This window comes from Homarus americanus, unplaced genomic scaffold (assembly GCF_018991925.1).
Source record: "Homarus americanus isolate GMGI-L3 unplaced genomic scaffold, GMGI_Hamer_2.0 scaffold367, whole genome shotgun sequence".
Lineage (NCBI taxonomy): Eukaryota > Metazoa > Arthropoda > Malacostraca > Decapoda > Nephropidae > Homarus > Homarus americanus.
In genome coordinates, this window is record NW_024743709.1 from 18,242,334 (window position 1) to 18,257,934 (window position 15,601).

At 39.8% G+C, this 15,601-nt stretch overlaps 1 protein-coding gene across 2 annotated transcripts in view; it reads right to left on the reverse strand.

The window, feature by feature from the left end:
• The window catches only part of LOC121877354 (lysosomal alpha-mannosidase-like), a 73,845-nt gene that overhangs the window by 53,512 nt on the left and 4,732 nt on the right, over window positions 1–15,601 (reverse strand). For both annotated transcript variants that reach the window (XM_042383075.1, XM_042383074.1), the window contains exons 2-5: window positions 14,579–14,681; window positions 5,745–5,902; window positions 4,703–4,812; window positions 179–260 (exon numbers count right to left, since the gene is read on the reverse strand). In XM_042383075.1, the coding sequence (XP_042239009.1) occupies window positions 179–260; window positions 4,703–4,812; window positions 5,745–5,902; window positions 14,579–14,681 (453 nt within the window). The remainder of the gene's footprint in view (window positions 1–178; window positions 261–4,702; window positions 4,813–5,744; window positions 5,903–14,578; window positions 14,682–15,601) is intronic.

The following is a 15,601-nucleotide window of genomic DNA, read 5'->3' on the forward strand; positions in this document are numbered from 1 at the left end:
CCCTATTTCAATTAATCCCATTATGTTCTGTTATTTTATTTATGCGCTTCGCTTTATACGCGGACCTCCATGGGTTTAATTAACCGCGTAAAATCAGACTATACTGTATACTTAATGCTACAGTTGCACAGAAAAACCCATCCATGTGTTATCACCAGCATAATCCGGGAGTCCTTACCTGTTCACGGGAATGTCCAAATGGATCAATCTGCCAAGCCACAGTGGGTCGTGCCTCTGGTCCAAAGGTGTTATTGAGCTTCCTGAAAGAAATAGACCTAGGTAATGTAACAGCAGCACAATAATATTTTTCCACATAAAACTTTCTTTAGAGGCGGTGAGTTTCACCAAATGTGAAAAGGACATGGGTGTGCAAATTAACATGAAACTGAATTCTTCAGAGGGTAAATCAAGCAAATAAGCTAGTAGGTTCTATAAGGCAGGTACTCGTATACCTAGATGATCCATTCCTCATAACACTCTTCAAAAGTAAGGTGTTTCCCCATTTGGATTGTTGCCACCTCACCTGGCCCCAAGATATGCTAAAGTCTGTCATTTTTTTTTTCAATGCCTAAAGGAGGGTCACCAGACTGGTGCCTGCACCCAGGTACCTAAGGTACCAAGAGAGATTAGTGGCTGAAGCTGCATAGCTTATACTATAGACGGGCAAGGGGTGAATTAATAAAAGTCTATAAGTATAAGCACCTCAGAGGACATAACTCAATCGAGTGTTCAAGCCTGGAAAAAGTGGATGCCTGGCCCACTAGAGGTCATCACCTGAAGTTAAAGAAACCATAAGTTCAGAAAATTGTCCGGACAAACTATTTTTGGTGAGAGAACTCTTGCAATAATCTGCAAGACTTGACCAACACTGGCCGAGGTTCAGATATATTATAGAGCCAATGCATGCCCAGTACATGCCAACAGTGTATAACAGAGATGTGATCAAGTGACCAAGTGGCTTATAGGCATATCAGTGGCAAAGAGAAGAGAGTAAAATACATTACTTACCATTGTAGAAGAGTTAAATTTTTATGCTCATTTTATATATCATGTACTTTACTTGTTTACCTCCATTCACCCTTTTTACAAAACAAAATTCAGGGCTGGGATAGCAGCACTAATGATCTGTTAGTGATACCATTAGCACCACAAATTTTCAAAATTATTAGCAAAACATGCAGCAGCTGTTAGTTTTTAGAATAAATCATTTGCAAATTTTTCAAAACCATTTGTATTAATAATTTAGACCTGAATAGAGTCTACATTAGATACAATTGAGACAGCACTAACTGCAAGTTGCAATTTGGTGGTCACTTTCTGTATATTCACAGTTCTGTCTGTAGCAAAACAAGCTGTTGCCTGTTGCAGACGGTGTATCGTGTATGGCATTAAGCATAACAACAACTTGGGCCTGGACAATAACAGTCACAGAGCTGGTGTGTTTTGCATTTGTCTTTGGTCACTGATGATGTACTATACAGTATCTAACAAGTGTTCATATCCCTGAGGCTTGTGTTTCAAAGAAAGACACCAATGACAGGGGAGCATGTGCCAATGTTTTTTTTTTACATCTCTAGGTTTGCACTGATGTGATGAAAGCATTTAGTGAATGATCCTGAAGATCTGTGAGTCGTATCATCAGGGTTCAAAAGGACCAATTTCTGCAACCAATGGAGAAGGGGGTATTTTTGTGGATGGGAGATTGCTACAAGAAGAAGCTTCCTGTGATGACAAAATGGCTGCAGAGCAAGGCAAGACATATCAAATATAGCTTGATTGAATGTTCTGATGTTCCCGACAAGGTTAAGCATGTTTTTCAAGCAAGCAGGGTTTGGCTGCAGAAATTTTTTATCAAAATACGCTTTAACAAATAAGGTGGTGTCTGGTGAAACTGCATTAGCCGATGCCAAGGTTGCTTGTCGGTACTCACAGGATTTTCGTCAGGTGATGTAGGAAGGTGGATATTTACCTTGCCAAGTGTTTAACAATGACGAAACAGCATTGTTTTGGAAGAGTATGCCTTACAGAACTCACCTTGCCAAAGAAGAGGCAAGGATACCAGGCTTTAAAGAAGCTAAAGATTGTGTGTCTCTTCTTTTCTGTGCCAATGCTGCAGGTGATTACTTATGTAAACTGCCAATACACTGATCGGCCTGACCTCGTCCCTTCAAGACTCTAAGCATGTTAACGCTACCTGTGCACTGGCGTACTAATAAAAATGGATGGATGACCAAAACTATTTTTGAGTAATGGTTTATGACTCACTTTCATACAGAAATGAGGAACTATTGTGCCAAGAAAAAGATTGCTTTCAAAGCTATTCTTCTGTTAGATAACTGCACTGGCCACCCTACAAACCTCAATGATCTTCAAAGTTAAATAAAAGTTATTTACCTACTCACAAAAAACTACATCATTGCTACAGCCTATGGATCAAGAAGTTAGGTCTACAATCAAGCTGCTTAATCTGGACCTTGCCGTTGAGGCAATCCACAAGGCAATGGATGAGGACGAGGAGCTCACGGTTCAACAGTAATGGAAGAATAAGTTGAACATTCTTCATGGTGTCTGGTTTATTGGCAAGGCCTGGGCTGCAGTCGGTGAAGCATGTCTCTTGAATGGTTGGGGCAAGCTGTTGCCTGACACAGCACCTGACTTTGTTGGGTTTGAGCAGGATCATTTGACTCAGATCCTGAGTAGGGCAAGAGCACTAGCTGGAGAGGGCTGTGAAGACCTACAATCTATTGACATCATTAACCTTGTGGAATCTGTTGAACAAGAATTACCGGACAGCGACGTTCTTCAGTTAATAGACGAGTCGCCAAATGATCCTGGATTAGAAGAGGAAGATGAGGAACATGTTGAGTCCTGCCCTACATTAAGCATTTCAAACCTTGCAAAAATACTGTCCCTCCACCAATACTTAATTGATCTCATAAATGAAGACGACCCCAGTTTTGAGAGAAGAGAAACTTTAACTTCAAATTTAACTAGACATGTAAATAAGCCAAGCACCACTCTGGACTACCCAGACCCAGTAAGCAGGAGCTTCGCAAACATGCCCATAAGTGTGATAGTCACTAATATTTTTTATTGATTATTAAGTTATTGTTAGTTAGCAATGATTAATTATTGGTTAGAATTAATGAATACAACCTTATATTACCATATTTTATGGCATATGACACACTTTTTTGTCTGAATAATGGCAAAAAAAAATCAGCCTGTCTCCTGTATGTGTGAAGTTGCAGTTTCTCCCATGCTAATGAATTCCCCCATTGCTGTCTCCAGTAGGCTAAATTCTACCTAACCCAACTCCAGAATTTAAAATGAAGACAGAACATACAGTACAGTACATATAAATTGAGGTGCATTTAGAAAAAATTAGTGTTAGCAATAACAGCGCTACCCTTTCAAATGTTTAGAATTAGCAGCAGCCACATTATTTTTTAAAGTACTGTACCCTGTAGGTAGCATTAGCAGCATGTACTTTAGGAGTAAGCTGGCTAAACTACACTCCTCCTTTTTAATATGCAACCAGAATACAGTATACAAAATCATACACATAATCATCATAAAATATTTTGCATGAGATAAGTGACCATACTGAGATTACTGTAAAAGGTTATCAAATCTGAGGCTTTAAAATGGGAAGTTATAAATAAATGTTAAAACCGAACTTAGAAGAGATGACAGGTTGGCTGGGTTTTAACCCATAACACGCAGTCAACGTATATAATCGTTTATGGAGAGGTTTCCAGCCAACATATATACAGGTGTAAACACCACAATTTGGGTGAAATGTTCGAGTGTTTGCACAGCCTTCAACATCTGGGGTTAATTTGGCAGGAACTTACACTCTGCCCAGAGCAACGTACACGGACCCACAGCCCTCCCGGTAGGCCTCATACAGTACTTATTGTAAGTAGGTAAGTACAGTATTTAAGTAAGTAATAAATAGGCAAGGTAGAGTGAATATTTTTTTTAATTTAGTAATGTGTTAGAAACATGTGGTGTACCAGCAAATTCATAAAGTCAGTCAGTAAAAGAGTTTGTAAACAAGTAAATAATTGAGTACCGGTAAGTACTGTACAGTAAAGTAGAAAGTAAGTTGTCATTTGGTAGGAATGAAATCAGCCACCCCACCATGGTCACTACCTGTATCACTACATACAGCTTCTCCCCAAAATTGTTGGAGGTAATCTATGAATGGCACTAAGAAAAATCTCCTCCAAGCGGCTGTAAAAGGAAATAATTGATATTTTGTTAAATATTTAACAAGATTATTTCATAGTTTAGAAAGACTTAATAATAAATAGTTTCTTTGTGTTTAGAATGATTAAAGAGATACCTGCAGACACATAATAAGGGTTAAAATTCCATTCAGTGAGCCAAGTCACCAAGTGGCATTATTCCAAGACTTGTGGCAAGTTGACTAACTGAGCTGCCTATTACCATCATTTGTTTCTCCTGAATTTCAGTGTAAAGTTTTAACATTCCCAAACCCAACCAAGTATGAATTAATAAGTGAATACTGTACTGTACATTGTCTTAAAAATTCTCTATTTTGATAAAAAATATATAAAAAACAAACACAAGTACAGCACACACACACACACACACACACAGAGCCCAGTGAGCGTTATACATGACTCCACTATAAACCAAGGCTAAAGAAAGCATATAAATGAGTAATACATACACTAGGCCAAGGGTCATCTGGTCAATGATGCCATTATAGTGAGCTGCAGCTTCATCATTCATGCACCAACCTCCATTAATGAATTCCAATTGACCCCGTGCCACGAGATCCTGTAAAGAAAGTCAACCCCATGTTAGAATAATTGAAAACAAGATTTGTGAAAAAAAATGCCAACAGTTCAGAGATATAAATTACCTGTGCAGTATACATAAAAATTCCCAAATAGAAATTTCACAGGAGTTCCAAGCAACAAGTGGCTTTTCCCTTTACTCCTTACCTTTATATATAATCTCTCTCTCCTTCTTCCTCCTTTTCCACACCCATTCCTCCACTTCTTCCTTCTCCCCACCTCTCTCAATATTTCTTTCCCTCTTCCAGTTCCACCCTCTCATGAGCCTAACTATATTGTCTTCTCTTCCTCCTCTCTCTCCCCTCTTCATTCCTTCCTCCATCTGTTCCATTCTTATTCTGCCTTCACCCCTCACCTTATCTCTTCTTCTTCATCTGTGAACTTTTCCTCCCTCCACACCTAACTTATTCCTTTTCCCCTCCATCTTTATCCTCCTCCTCTTCCTCCCACCATCTCTATCTTCCTACTTTTCCTCCCTCCAACTCAATCCTCCTCCTCTTCCTCCTCCATCTCTATCCCCTTTCTCCCCCCCACTGTTCCATCCCTCACTCCTTATCCTCCTCCTCTTTCCCTATCCCCCAATCCCTATCCCCCCTCTTCCCCCCTCAATCCTATCCCCCCCTCTTCCCCCTCAATCCCTATCCTTCCCCTATCCTCCCCCTCTTCCCCCCTCAATCCCTATCCTCCCCCTCTTCCCTCCTCAATCCCTATCCTTCCCCTCTTCCTACCTCAATCCCTATCCTCCCTTCACAGCTTAACCTTCCCTCCTCTCTTTTTGTTTTTCAGCAACATGAAAACTTTGTATACTTTTCCCTTAATGATTTCCTTAACTATACCACCATTCCCATGTCTACTTTTGCATTGTTTACACTTTAAACTATCCTTATACCTGTACAGTACTCTTATACACACCTTCACTGTATTCTGCATATCTTGTGACTGGTTGTCCCACCATCTGAAGAAGAATGCAGACTCAACATATATGAACTTCTTGTTCGGGTCTTCCTTAAGTTCACGTACAACTGAGTCCAGCACGTACTGTACACCTGCCAGCTGAATGCTATTCTTTGCTGTAAGGAAAAGGAGCCTAACTGTACATAAGGTTGAAGTGAGTTCATTGCCAAGTGAGCACAAAATGCAATTCTACTTCACAAAAATAAAATTCATTCCATATAAAACTTATCAATGAAAGATAACATTTTTCCAAAACAGATCATCCAGAGGCAACCAAGTTTCCATGATCTAATACCTAGAACTACTTACTGCATAAATGTCCTATAACTCACAGAATAAAATGGAAGTACTGTACAGTACTGGACTGTTTGTTCTTGAATACTAATGGTTTTAATCCAAATAACCACTTGATATCTGGTTTTATTACCACATAATTTACATCTTTACAATAAAAATTTGTTAAATCAACAATATAACCTCTAAGAAATATTTATTAATAATACTGTTTATCCGATGAAAGTGGTAATAGCCGACCCTCAATTCATATTTTTTGTGCACTGTTTCACTTACAAAATGTCAAGTAATTGTGACTTGTTATATATTTTACACAGTCTGAGTTCACTTTTATATGTTTCAGCATGGTCGCCATGTGGTCATGAAAATTGTGCCACTAAATAAAGCTCAGTGAGGAAATGCAGGAGTGAATTCAATCAAACAACAGTGGCAAGAACAGTGAGGAAGAGGCAGAGGTGGCACCCAAGCCAAGGCTAACGATGAAGAGCCTGGATAATTGCTTTCAATAGCAAAGGAAATGAAAGACCTTCATTTTACTGAAGATCCATTTATGGAATGGAGTTTTTTTACATGCCTACTCCCACTACTGCCCCTGTCACCAAGTTCTTTCACAAGCATGATTCCACCACCACCTCTGCTCCACACGCTCCAGCCTCCGCAGGCTGATCAGGTGAATCCTCAGACTTCAATATCAACATTATCATTGTATCAAGTTCATTATCATCAGTATAGAAAGATTGATATGCAATTTAAATACCAATAACAATTTTCTATGTAAAAATTTTTCATGTATTGTACTGTACTATATATTAATGATTAAGGAAGGTCAGCTTTTGAGCCAGGAACCTAGTTTTTTTCAAGAATATAACCAATGTGTAAATTGAAGGTCGTCTGTACTTTACAACTGCAGTAACACTAAAGTACCAATTACAGTACAGTAAAAAGACTTTCTTCTTATAAAAATTGTTATTTAAATGCTTTTGTTTGTTAATGGATCTAGTACCAGAAATGGAAAAGAAATGAATTTCCTGTACAGTACTTGGGAAATGACAACATGGCGTTGGCCTGTGAATTTTACTGTGCACACTGACAAAAACTATGATTTTAGCAGCAGGAAACACTAGTTACTATCTAACTGTATATACACTATTTGTTTATGTTTAAGTTTGTCTTCTTTGCCATTGATCGGACTGCTAGCCATTTGGGTGATTGGTCATGTGTCTGTTACACAATGTTGTTAAGTACTGGCCATGCTCTGGCTCCAGGATGTACCTAAATCTGCATCAGTTTTGGTCAAATCTGGTCTTAAATGAGTCCACACTCAGTACAGTAACAACATTCTCTAGCACGTTATTACAAGAGTTTGCGACACCTACTCAAAAAATGTTAGCTTAGACAATTTTCTGTACCTGTGACTTATTTAACCTAAGACTGTGACCTCTAGTGGGGCAGACATATTCAAACTCAAGATATGAACACTCAACTGAGTAATGTCCTATGAGGTGCTTATAAACTTCTATTAAATCATCACTTACCCATCAACAGTATAAGTTAGGCAATTACAGGCATTCTAATCTCTCTTGATACCTAATATGCAGGATGATGGCACCAGTTCGGTGGCTTTCTTTTGGATGTTTTCAAAAAACAGGCAGTCTCTAGCATATCTCGGCGACCAGAGAGGAGGGCAGTACTGTACTCCAAGCAGGGAGTACCTGTACTTCATTTTTTAAAAGTATTATGAGGGATGGACCATATACATATGTAAATGATCTTCAAATAAGTCCTAGTAGTTTTACTTGATTTACCTTCTCACAATGATCTGAGAATTTCAGTTCCTTGTCAACTTACACACCCAGATACTCTTCACATTTGGTCTCAATTACTGTACAGGTGGTCCCTGATTTACGAACGTCCGACTTACGAACACCTGCCGATACAAGCAGGATTAAACTTTAAATTTACAGTATTTTAATTACTTGATGACTTATTTTTTACTTTCATTTATTGTATTTTGTCATTCCATTTCGTCTTTTCTCTTAAATTAAGTGATTTTAGATGTATATAATGACTTAGGCTATGATATAGAGGGATCTTAAACATTGCTCTGTAAGTACGGTATGCACAGAGCATGTGTTCTGACTTACGTATATTTCAGACTTAAGAATGTCCTCAGGAGAGGAACCCGTTCGCAACCCGGGGATCCCATGTATTGACGTTTTTTCATCATGTTGGGACATGATATAAGACTCCTTACTATTGGTACAACCGAGGTGACCCACAGGAATTTATCACTTAGTACTGTATTGTATTTTATGCATCCTACTGTATGTATCGGTCATTAACTGTAATGTATGCATCATACAGTACTGTACTGTATGTATCAAGTACTGTACTGTCACACAGTAGTGTACTGTATGTATCACACAGTACAGTAAGTCCTCATTTAACGTTGCCCCCGATAACACTGTTTCGTTATAATGTCGATACTCTTTAGATACCAATAATTCGGTTAACGTCCCGACGACTCAATATAACGTCGTTTTTAGCGTCGTCACGGATTACTTCTTATGGCGCACCACCCTCTCTCGTCTTGCCGCGCTACGCTCTCTTGTCTCGGCGCACTACCTCACACTTGCGGAACGTCACAGCATCCCTAAGCGTCGCCAGTCTTTGTTAGGCTTCCACAGCGTTTGTGCATGTTTAAGTGTTTTTTGCTCTTAATACTGAACTGTAACCATTCAAAATGGTGTCCAAGCACCCTTCAAGTGCTACTGATGCTAGTGTTGTGAAGAAGCATTGTAAGACCATTAGCCTTGCTACGAAAGTGGAGGTTTTAAACCGTTTTGAAAAAGGGGAACGTGCGGTGGACATAGCTGCTGCTCTAGGTCTAACCCCCACAACAGTGCGTACTATCTGGACCAACACGGACAAGATTAAGGTTAGTGCTGGAAGTGGTACTATTTTCTATAAAAATACCATTGAATTTCTGTATATGTAATGTATTTCATGGGGTAAAGGGAGGCTCAGGAACGTAACTCCTGTATTTTATCTATTTCTTATCAGGAAATTTATTTCGTTAAAGTTGCGGTTTTCAGGAACGGAACCACGACCTTAAGCGAGGGCTTACTGTACTGCACTGTATCACACAGTACTGTATGTATCACACAGTACTGTACTGTACTGTATCACACAGTACTGTACTGTATGTACCACACAGTAATGTACTGCACTGTATGTACCACACAGTAATGTAAGTATCAAACAGTAATGTACTGTATCACACAGTACTGTATGTACCACATAGTATACTATATGTATCAAACAGCCCTGTACTGTATCACACAGTATTGTACTGTATGTACCACATAGTACTGCACTGTACTGTATGCATCAAACAGTACTGTACTGTATCAGTATGGGCCAATAGGTCCGCTGCAGTTTCCTCCATTCTTATCACACAGTATTGTACTGTATGTACCACATAGTACTGCACTGTACTGTATGTATCAAACAGTACTATACTGTAACACACAGTATTGTACTGTATGTATCACACAGTACTCTACTGTATGTATCACACAGGACTGTACTTTATGTACCACACAGCACTGTACTGTATGTACCACAAAGTACTGCACTGTATGTACCACACAGTACTGTACTATACCATATGCATTACGTACTTGGTAGTTTGTTAAAATTTCAGACACCTGTAGTTCAGTGATGGTTTTGTCTATCTGCCAAAATGTCATCAGGCAGAGTCTGTGATCATTTCCTTATTAAATTCTGATTTGTCTTTTAAAAAGTCTCAATACAGAATTCATTAAATACTATTAAGAACAAAAGAACATAAGGAGTCTGCATTGGCCGGTTGGCCTGTGCATGGCAGCTCCAGTCGAGAGTTACTACCACTCTCTATCATCCATGAATCTATCCAGCCTCCTTTTGAAACTTTCCAGAGTTCCAGCACTTACTACAAAGTTGCTAAGCTTGTTCCACTCGTTCACCACCCTATTTGTGAACCAGTTTCTTCCTATCTCCCTCCTAAACCTAAACTTATCCAACTCCAGTTGTGTTCTGACCTCACTAGGGGAAAGGTCACGGCAGCTTAGCTCCGCTCCCGGGGATAATTACCAGATATGGCTAGCGCTACTTGTAAACAGGGTTATGCCCATCTATGGACCGAGTTACAGAATACCAAGGGAAAACCCTGAAATTAGAGCAAGAAAACTTGAAATTAAAGGAAGAGATATCAAAGATGAAGGAAGAAATGAGACAGGGAAAGCCGGTGAATGACGAATGGAAGGTTGTGAGGAGAGGGACTACCAAGCTGGTGGTCAAGAAATACACCAAGGATACAACAACGACAACAACAGCTAAGTGTACCAACTCGTTCAATCCCTTGATAGACGAAATGGACGTTAGTACAGGCAGGGATAGGGCTGACAAGGAGGGTATAAAAACTTTAATTGTTGGTGACTCACAGGTAAGGTACCTGGACAGAGCCTTTTGTGGTAAAAATAAAAATAGGATGAGGGCGTGTTTGCCAGGGGCTGGGGTGGGGGATATAGTTGACAGGATGGACAATATCTTGTCTGGTAATGGGAACAAACCCATTATCTGCCTCAGTGCAGGAGGCAATGATATTGGCCGGTGTAGGAGTGAGGAGCTTCTTGATAAGTTCAAGACAGCTATAGATCGTATTAGGACTAAGGGAGGAATCCCTATCATATGTGGTGTCCTGCCTAGAAGGAGAGTTAGCAATGAATGGTTGTCAAGGGCAGTTGGTGTCAACGGCTGTCTTGACGGATATTGCAAGTCAATATCAGTCCCATTCATTGACAACTGTGACAACTTCTACGGCAGAAGGGACCTTTATGCTAGGGATGGGGTGCACCTGTCTTGGGAGGGGGTGGCAACCCTGGCTGGGTCTCTAGAGGGGGCAGTTCAAAAGATATCGAAGTCTTTAAACTGCTAGGGGAACATGAGGGCACGAGGGTGGAGGAGACTGCAGTGGGAGCGGGTAAACAAGGTGAAAGATTACAGGGAAATAGTGTTAGGAATGATGACAAAACTAAATTAGACAGGGAGTTTAAAACTAAACGCGATAAGGGGAGGACTCAGAACACGACTAACTTAAATGTCTACTACGCGAACAGTAGAAGTATGAGAAACAAAATGGATGATATTAGGGCCTTGGTTTGTACCGAAAAAATCGATATAATAGCATTCACTGAAACATGGATCAACCTAGACTCACGTGAGTTACCAGTCGAATACCAAATTGCGGGTTACAAATTGTTCCATACCGATAGGCAGACCAGGAAAGGAGGCGGAGTAGCAATCTATGTCAGGGATAATCTGAAGTGTGAAATAAATAAGGAAATAAAAACTGAGCGGAATACAGAAACAATTTGGATAGAATTAATCGAAGGTAGGGAAAAATTAATCACAGGAGTAATATATAGACCTCCCAATCTTGATAGAGTCAATGAGAGACTTGTCTGGGATGAAATGCAAAGGGCTTCCATACACAACAAAGTCTGTATAGTAGGCGACTTTAACCTTGGCCAAATAGATTGGAATGACCTTACGGGTAACTCAGAATCAGAGGAATTTCTCGAAACGATCCAGGACTGTTTCCTAAGTCAACATATAACCGAACCCACCCGGGGTAGTAATATACTCGATTTAGTTCTGTCGAACAGAGAAAACCTCATTAGCAATGTCGAGGTAGGGAACGAACTTGCAAACAGCGATCACAAAGAAATTAGATTTCAGTTAGATTTTCAGGGCAGACATAAGGAAAATTCCACTAAAGTACCAAATTTCAGAAGGGCAAACTTTGACAATTTAAAGAAGCGGCTGAGAGAAGGGGTGTCGCGCTTGGGCGTGAACCTGACAGATGACACCAACCTGATAACGAGATCTGAGATAGCCGAGTTCCACGACAATTTAAATAATGAGTTACTTAATGCACAAAGGCAGAACATACCATACAAAAAACTCAGATCAGACAACAATGACCCTAAATGAATAAATAATTATTTAAAGAACATCATTGGCCAAAGGAAGGCTATTAGGTAGAAGGATAAATCATGGCGAAATTTACCTCCAGGATTATTATAAGGTATTGGCGAGTAGGGTTAAGACGGAGATAAGGAAAGCCATGAGGAATAATGAGGTAAGGATAGCAAGGGAGGCCAAGACAAACCCCAAAGTATTCTACTAAATGTATCAAACTAAAACACGAGAAATGATTGGACCAATACGGTCAAATACCGGCGAGCTCACTGACAACGACGGAGAAATGAGCAATAATTTTAATAAATATTTTTCAACAGTTTCCACTACCGAAAATGTAAACATGATACCCAAGGCACCAACTCTATTCAGAGATAGTGAAGAAAACAAATTAAGCGAGATAGTAGTGACTAGTAGCGATGTTACTAAGCAAATAGACAAACTAAAGCCTAATAAGTCACCTGGTCCAGATGAGATATTTGCCAGAGTATTAAAGGAATGTAAGGAAGAGCTTAGTATGCCCTTAGCAAAGTTGTTTAACATGTCCTTAAATACAGGTGTAATACCGGAATCCTGGAAGATAGCGAATGTAATACCGATTTTCAAGAAGGGGGATAGATCACTATCCTCTAACTACCGCCCAATCAGCCAAACATCAATACTGTAGTAGGCAAATTACTTGAATCAATCATTTCAAACTCTATTCGAAACAACCTGGAGAAGCACAAGTTGATCAATGATTCCCAACATGGCTTCACAAGCGGGCGTTCATGTCTAACTAATCTATTAACATTCTTTTCATCAGTTTTCGAATCGGTGGACGAAGGGCACAATTATGATGTGGTATATCTCGACTTTAGCAAAGCCTTCAACAGAGTCCCCCACGAAAGACTAATTAGAAAGGTAGAAGCACATGGCATCGAAGGTAATATCCTTAAATGGATTAGGGCGTGGTTACAGGACAGGAAACAGCGAGTGAGCATTAACGGCACTAAGTCCCATTGGAGCAACGTCACTAGTGGAGTTCCCCAGGGCTCAGTACTTGGACCATTATTATTTATTAAATACATAAACGACATAGATATCGGCATAGACAGCAACATAAGTAAATTTGCTGATGACACTAAAATAGGACGTGTAATTAAATCTGACGAGGACTCCGGAAAACTACAGGAAGATCTAAACAAATTCTTCGAATGATCTGAAAAATGGCAGATGAAATTCAACATGGACATATGTAAAGTGCTCAGTATAGGAGATGTAAACAGGGAAACCAGATACCAGATGAACAACCATGCCATAGAGAAATCCGACTGCGAGAGAGATTTAGGAGTAATGATAAGTAGGAACCTTATGCCAAGTAAACAATGTGATTTTGCTCGTAACAAGGCTAATAAAGTACTTGGGTTCATACAAAGGAGTGTTAGTTACAAGACTAGCGAGGTCATCCTAAAACTGTATCTTGCTCTTGTGAGACCACACCTGGATTACGCAGTTCAGTTCTGGTCACCGTATTACAGAATGGATATAGAATCCTTGGAAAGAATTCAGAGGAGAATGACAAGACTAATCCCGGGCATTAGGAACCTTGAGTATAGAGACAGGTTAAAGCTTCTTAATTTGCACTCCCTTGAGAGACGTAGAGCGAGGGGCGACCTGATAGAGGTGTATAAATGAAAGTCAGGGCTAAACAAAGGGGACATTACAAAGGTACTCAAACTATCCAACCAGGAGCGAACTTGTAACAATGGTTTTAAATTAGACAAATTAAGATTTAGGCGCAAAATAGGTAAACACTGGTTTGGAAACAGAGTAGTGGATAAATGGAACAAGTTACCAAATATCATCATTAACTCGAATACGCTGAATAGCTTCAAATATACTGTAGGTTGGATGCTTATATGAGCAATAGGGGTTGGGTGTAAACGGGACTGCCCAGTATGGGCCAATAGGCCCGCTGCAGTTTCCTCCATTCTTATGTTCTTAAATCCATTGCTCCGAGTCCTATCCTGCTCGGATATTATAAAAACTTATCTATATCCCCTTTATTGATTCCTTTCACCCACTTAAATACTTCTATCATATCTCCCGGCACTCTTCGTCTTTCTAGGGAATGCAAGTTAAGTTTCTTTAACCTATCCTGATATGGAAGGTTTCTAAGTCCCGGAATCATTTTCGTCATTCTTCGCTGCACCGACTCTAGTGAAGTGATATCCATTCTATAATAAGGGCACCAGAACTGAACCGCATAATCGAGGTGCGACCTGACTAGCGCAAGATATAGTTGCAATAAGACCTCTGCACTCTTATTACTTACACTTCTAGATATAAAACCAAAGTAGAGTACTGTACAATACATTCAAATAAGAAATGCTCGAAAAACTAAATCCCCTAAAACTGCTAGTTAGGTGGTGCCCTTGTTATAGAGTAGCTACAATATTACCATAACACATACCATACTGTACTGTACTTACAGCCATAGTAGTACTGGTCAACTGTTTTGAGCCAGCCAACATCATCATGTGTATGGCAAACCAAATGTACGTTGAGCATTCCCGACTTTGGTGTTGGACATGACTGGAAAAGATATCATCAGTTCAGTATCTATATTAAGAGAAAAAACAGGTACTACTGTATACTGAACAACACTAAAATAAAAATAAAAAATAATATCCTAAAGCGACCATCAATAAATTCATGACAATGAGACATTTTCAATGTTTTGTTTTTATACTGGTGACTGTATATCTACCTATGTCCATCTGTGTGGTTATGTGCATCTGCTTGTACAATGGGTGCACCTCCAACTCAGCCCATAAAATACTAACTCGGACCATCTCGGGTAACCAACCTTTAACTAAAACTTCTACCTTACTATTACACGAAAGCGTAATAGTAATTATGTAGGACAGACAGGAAAAACATTGCAGCTCAGAATCAAACAACATAAATACAATATCAGAACAGCATCTGAAAGCAATGCCCTGTTCGTTCGTGTTAGGAATAATAATCATCCCATTCCTTGGGAAAAAAGCTTAGAAGTGTTCAAATCATCTTGTGTCACAGATTTGATTAAGTTTGATAAAGGAATTAAAATCAATTAACCTCAGTGATGGTCAGTTCAAAACTGATATTATGTTACATAAATTTATTTGTCAGTGGCCCGAGGTTAAAAATGCTTTGAAAACTTTGGATTATGATGTAGGATAGTTATTTAGTGGGTCCCTTATTTTTGACCTGATCTGACTAGTCAGGTCGCCCCCTTTCTCTTAAGCTTGTAGTGGAATTCTCCCCTACAAACGCTGTTTGTCGCTGCCTAGCCGACCCCACCAATTCCCCAGTGTATGCCTCGTGGTCTAGGTCAACCAGCGCCGCCATACACCACGGAGCGGGGGTCAACTGCTATGCCACGCTTACCCCCGCTATTTAAGACCTGACCTCGTGGTGATCTGTCTCTTTTTCTACCTACACCAACCAGCCAGCAACACCTCCGCCTG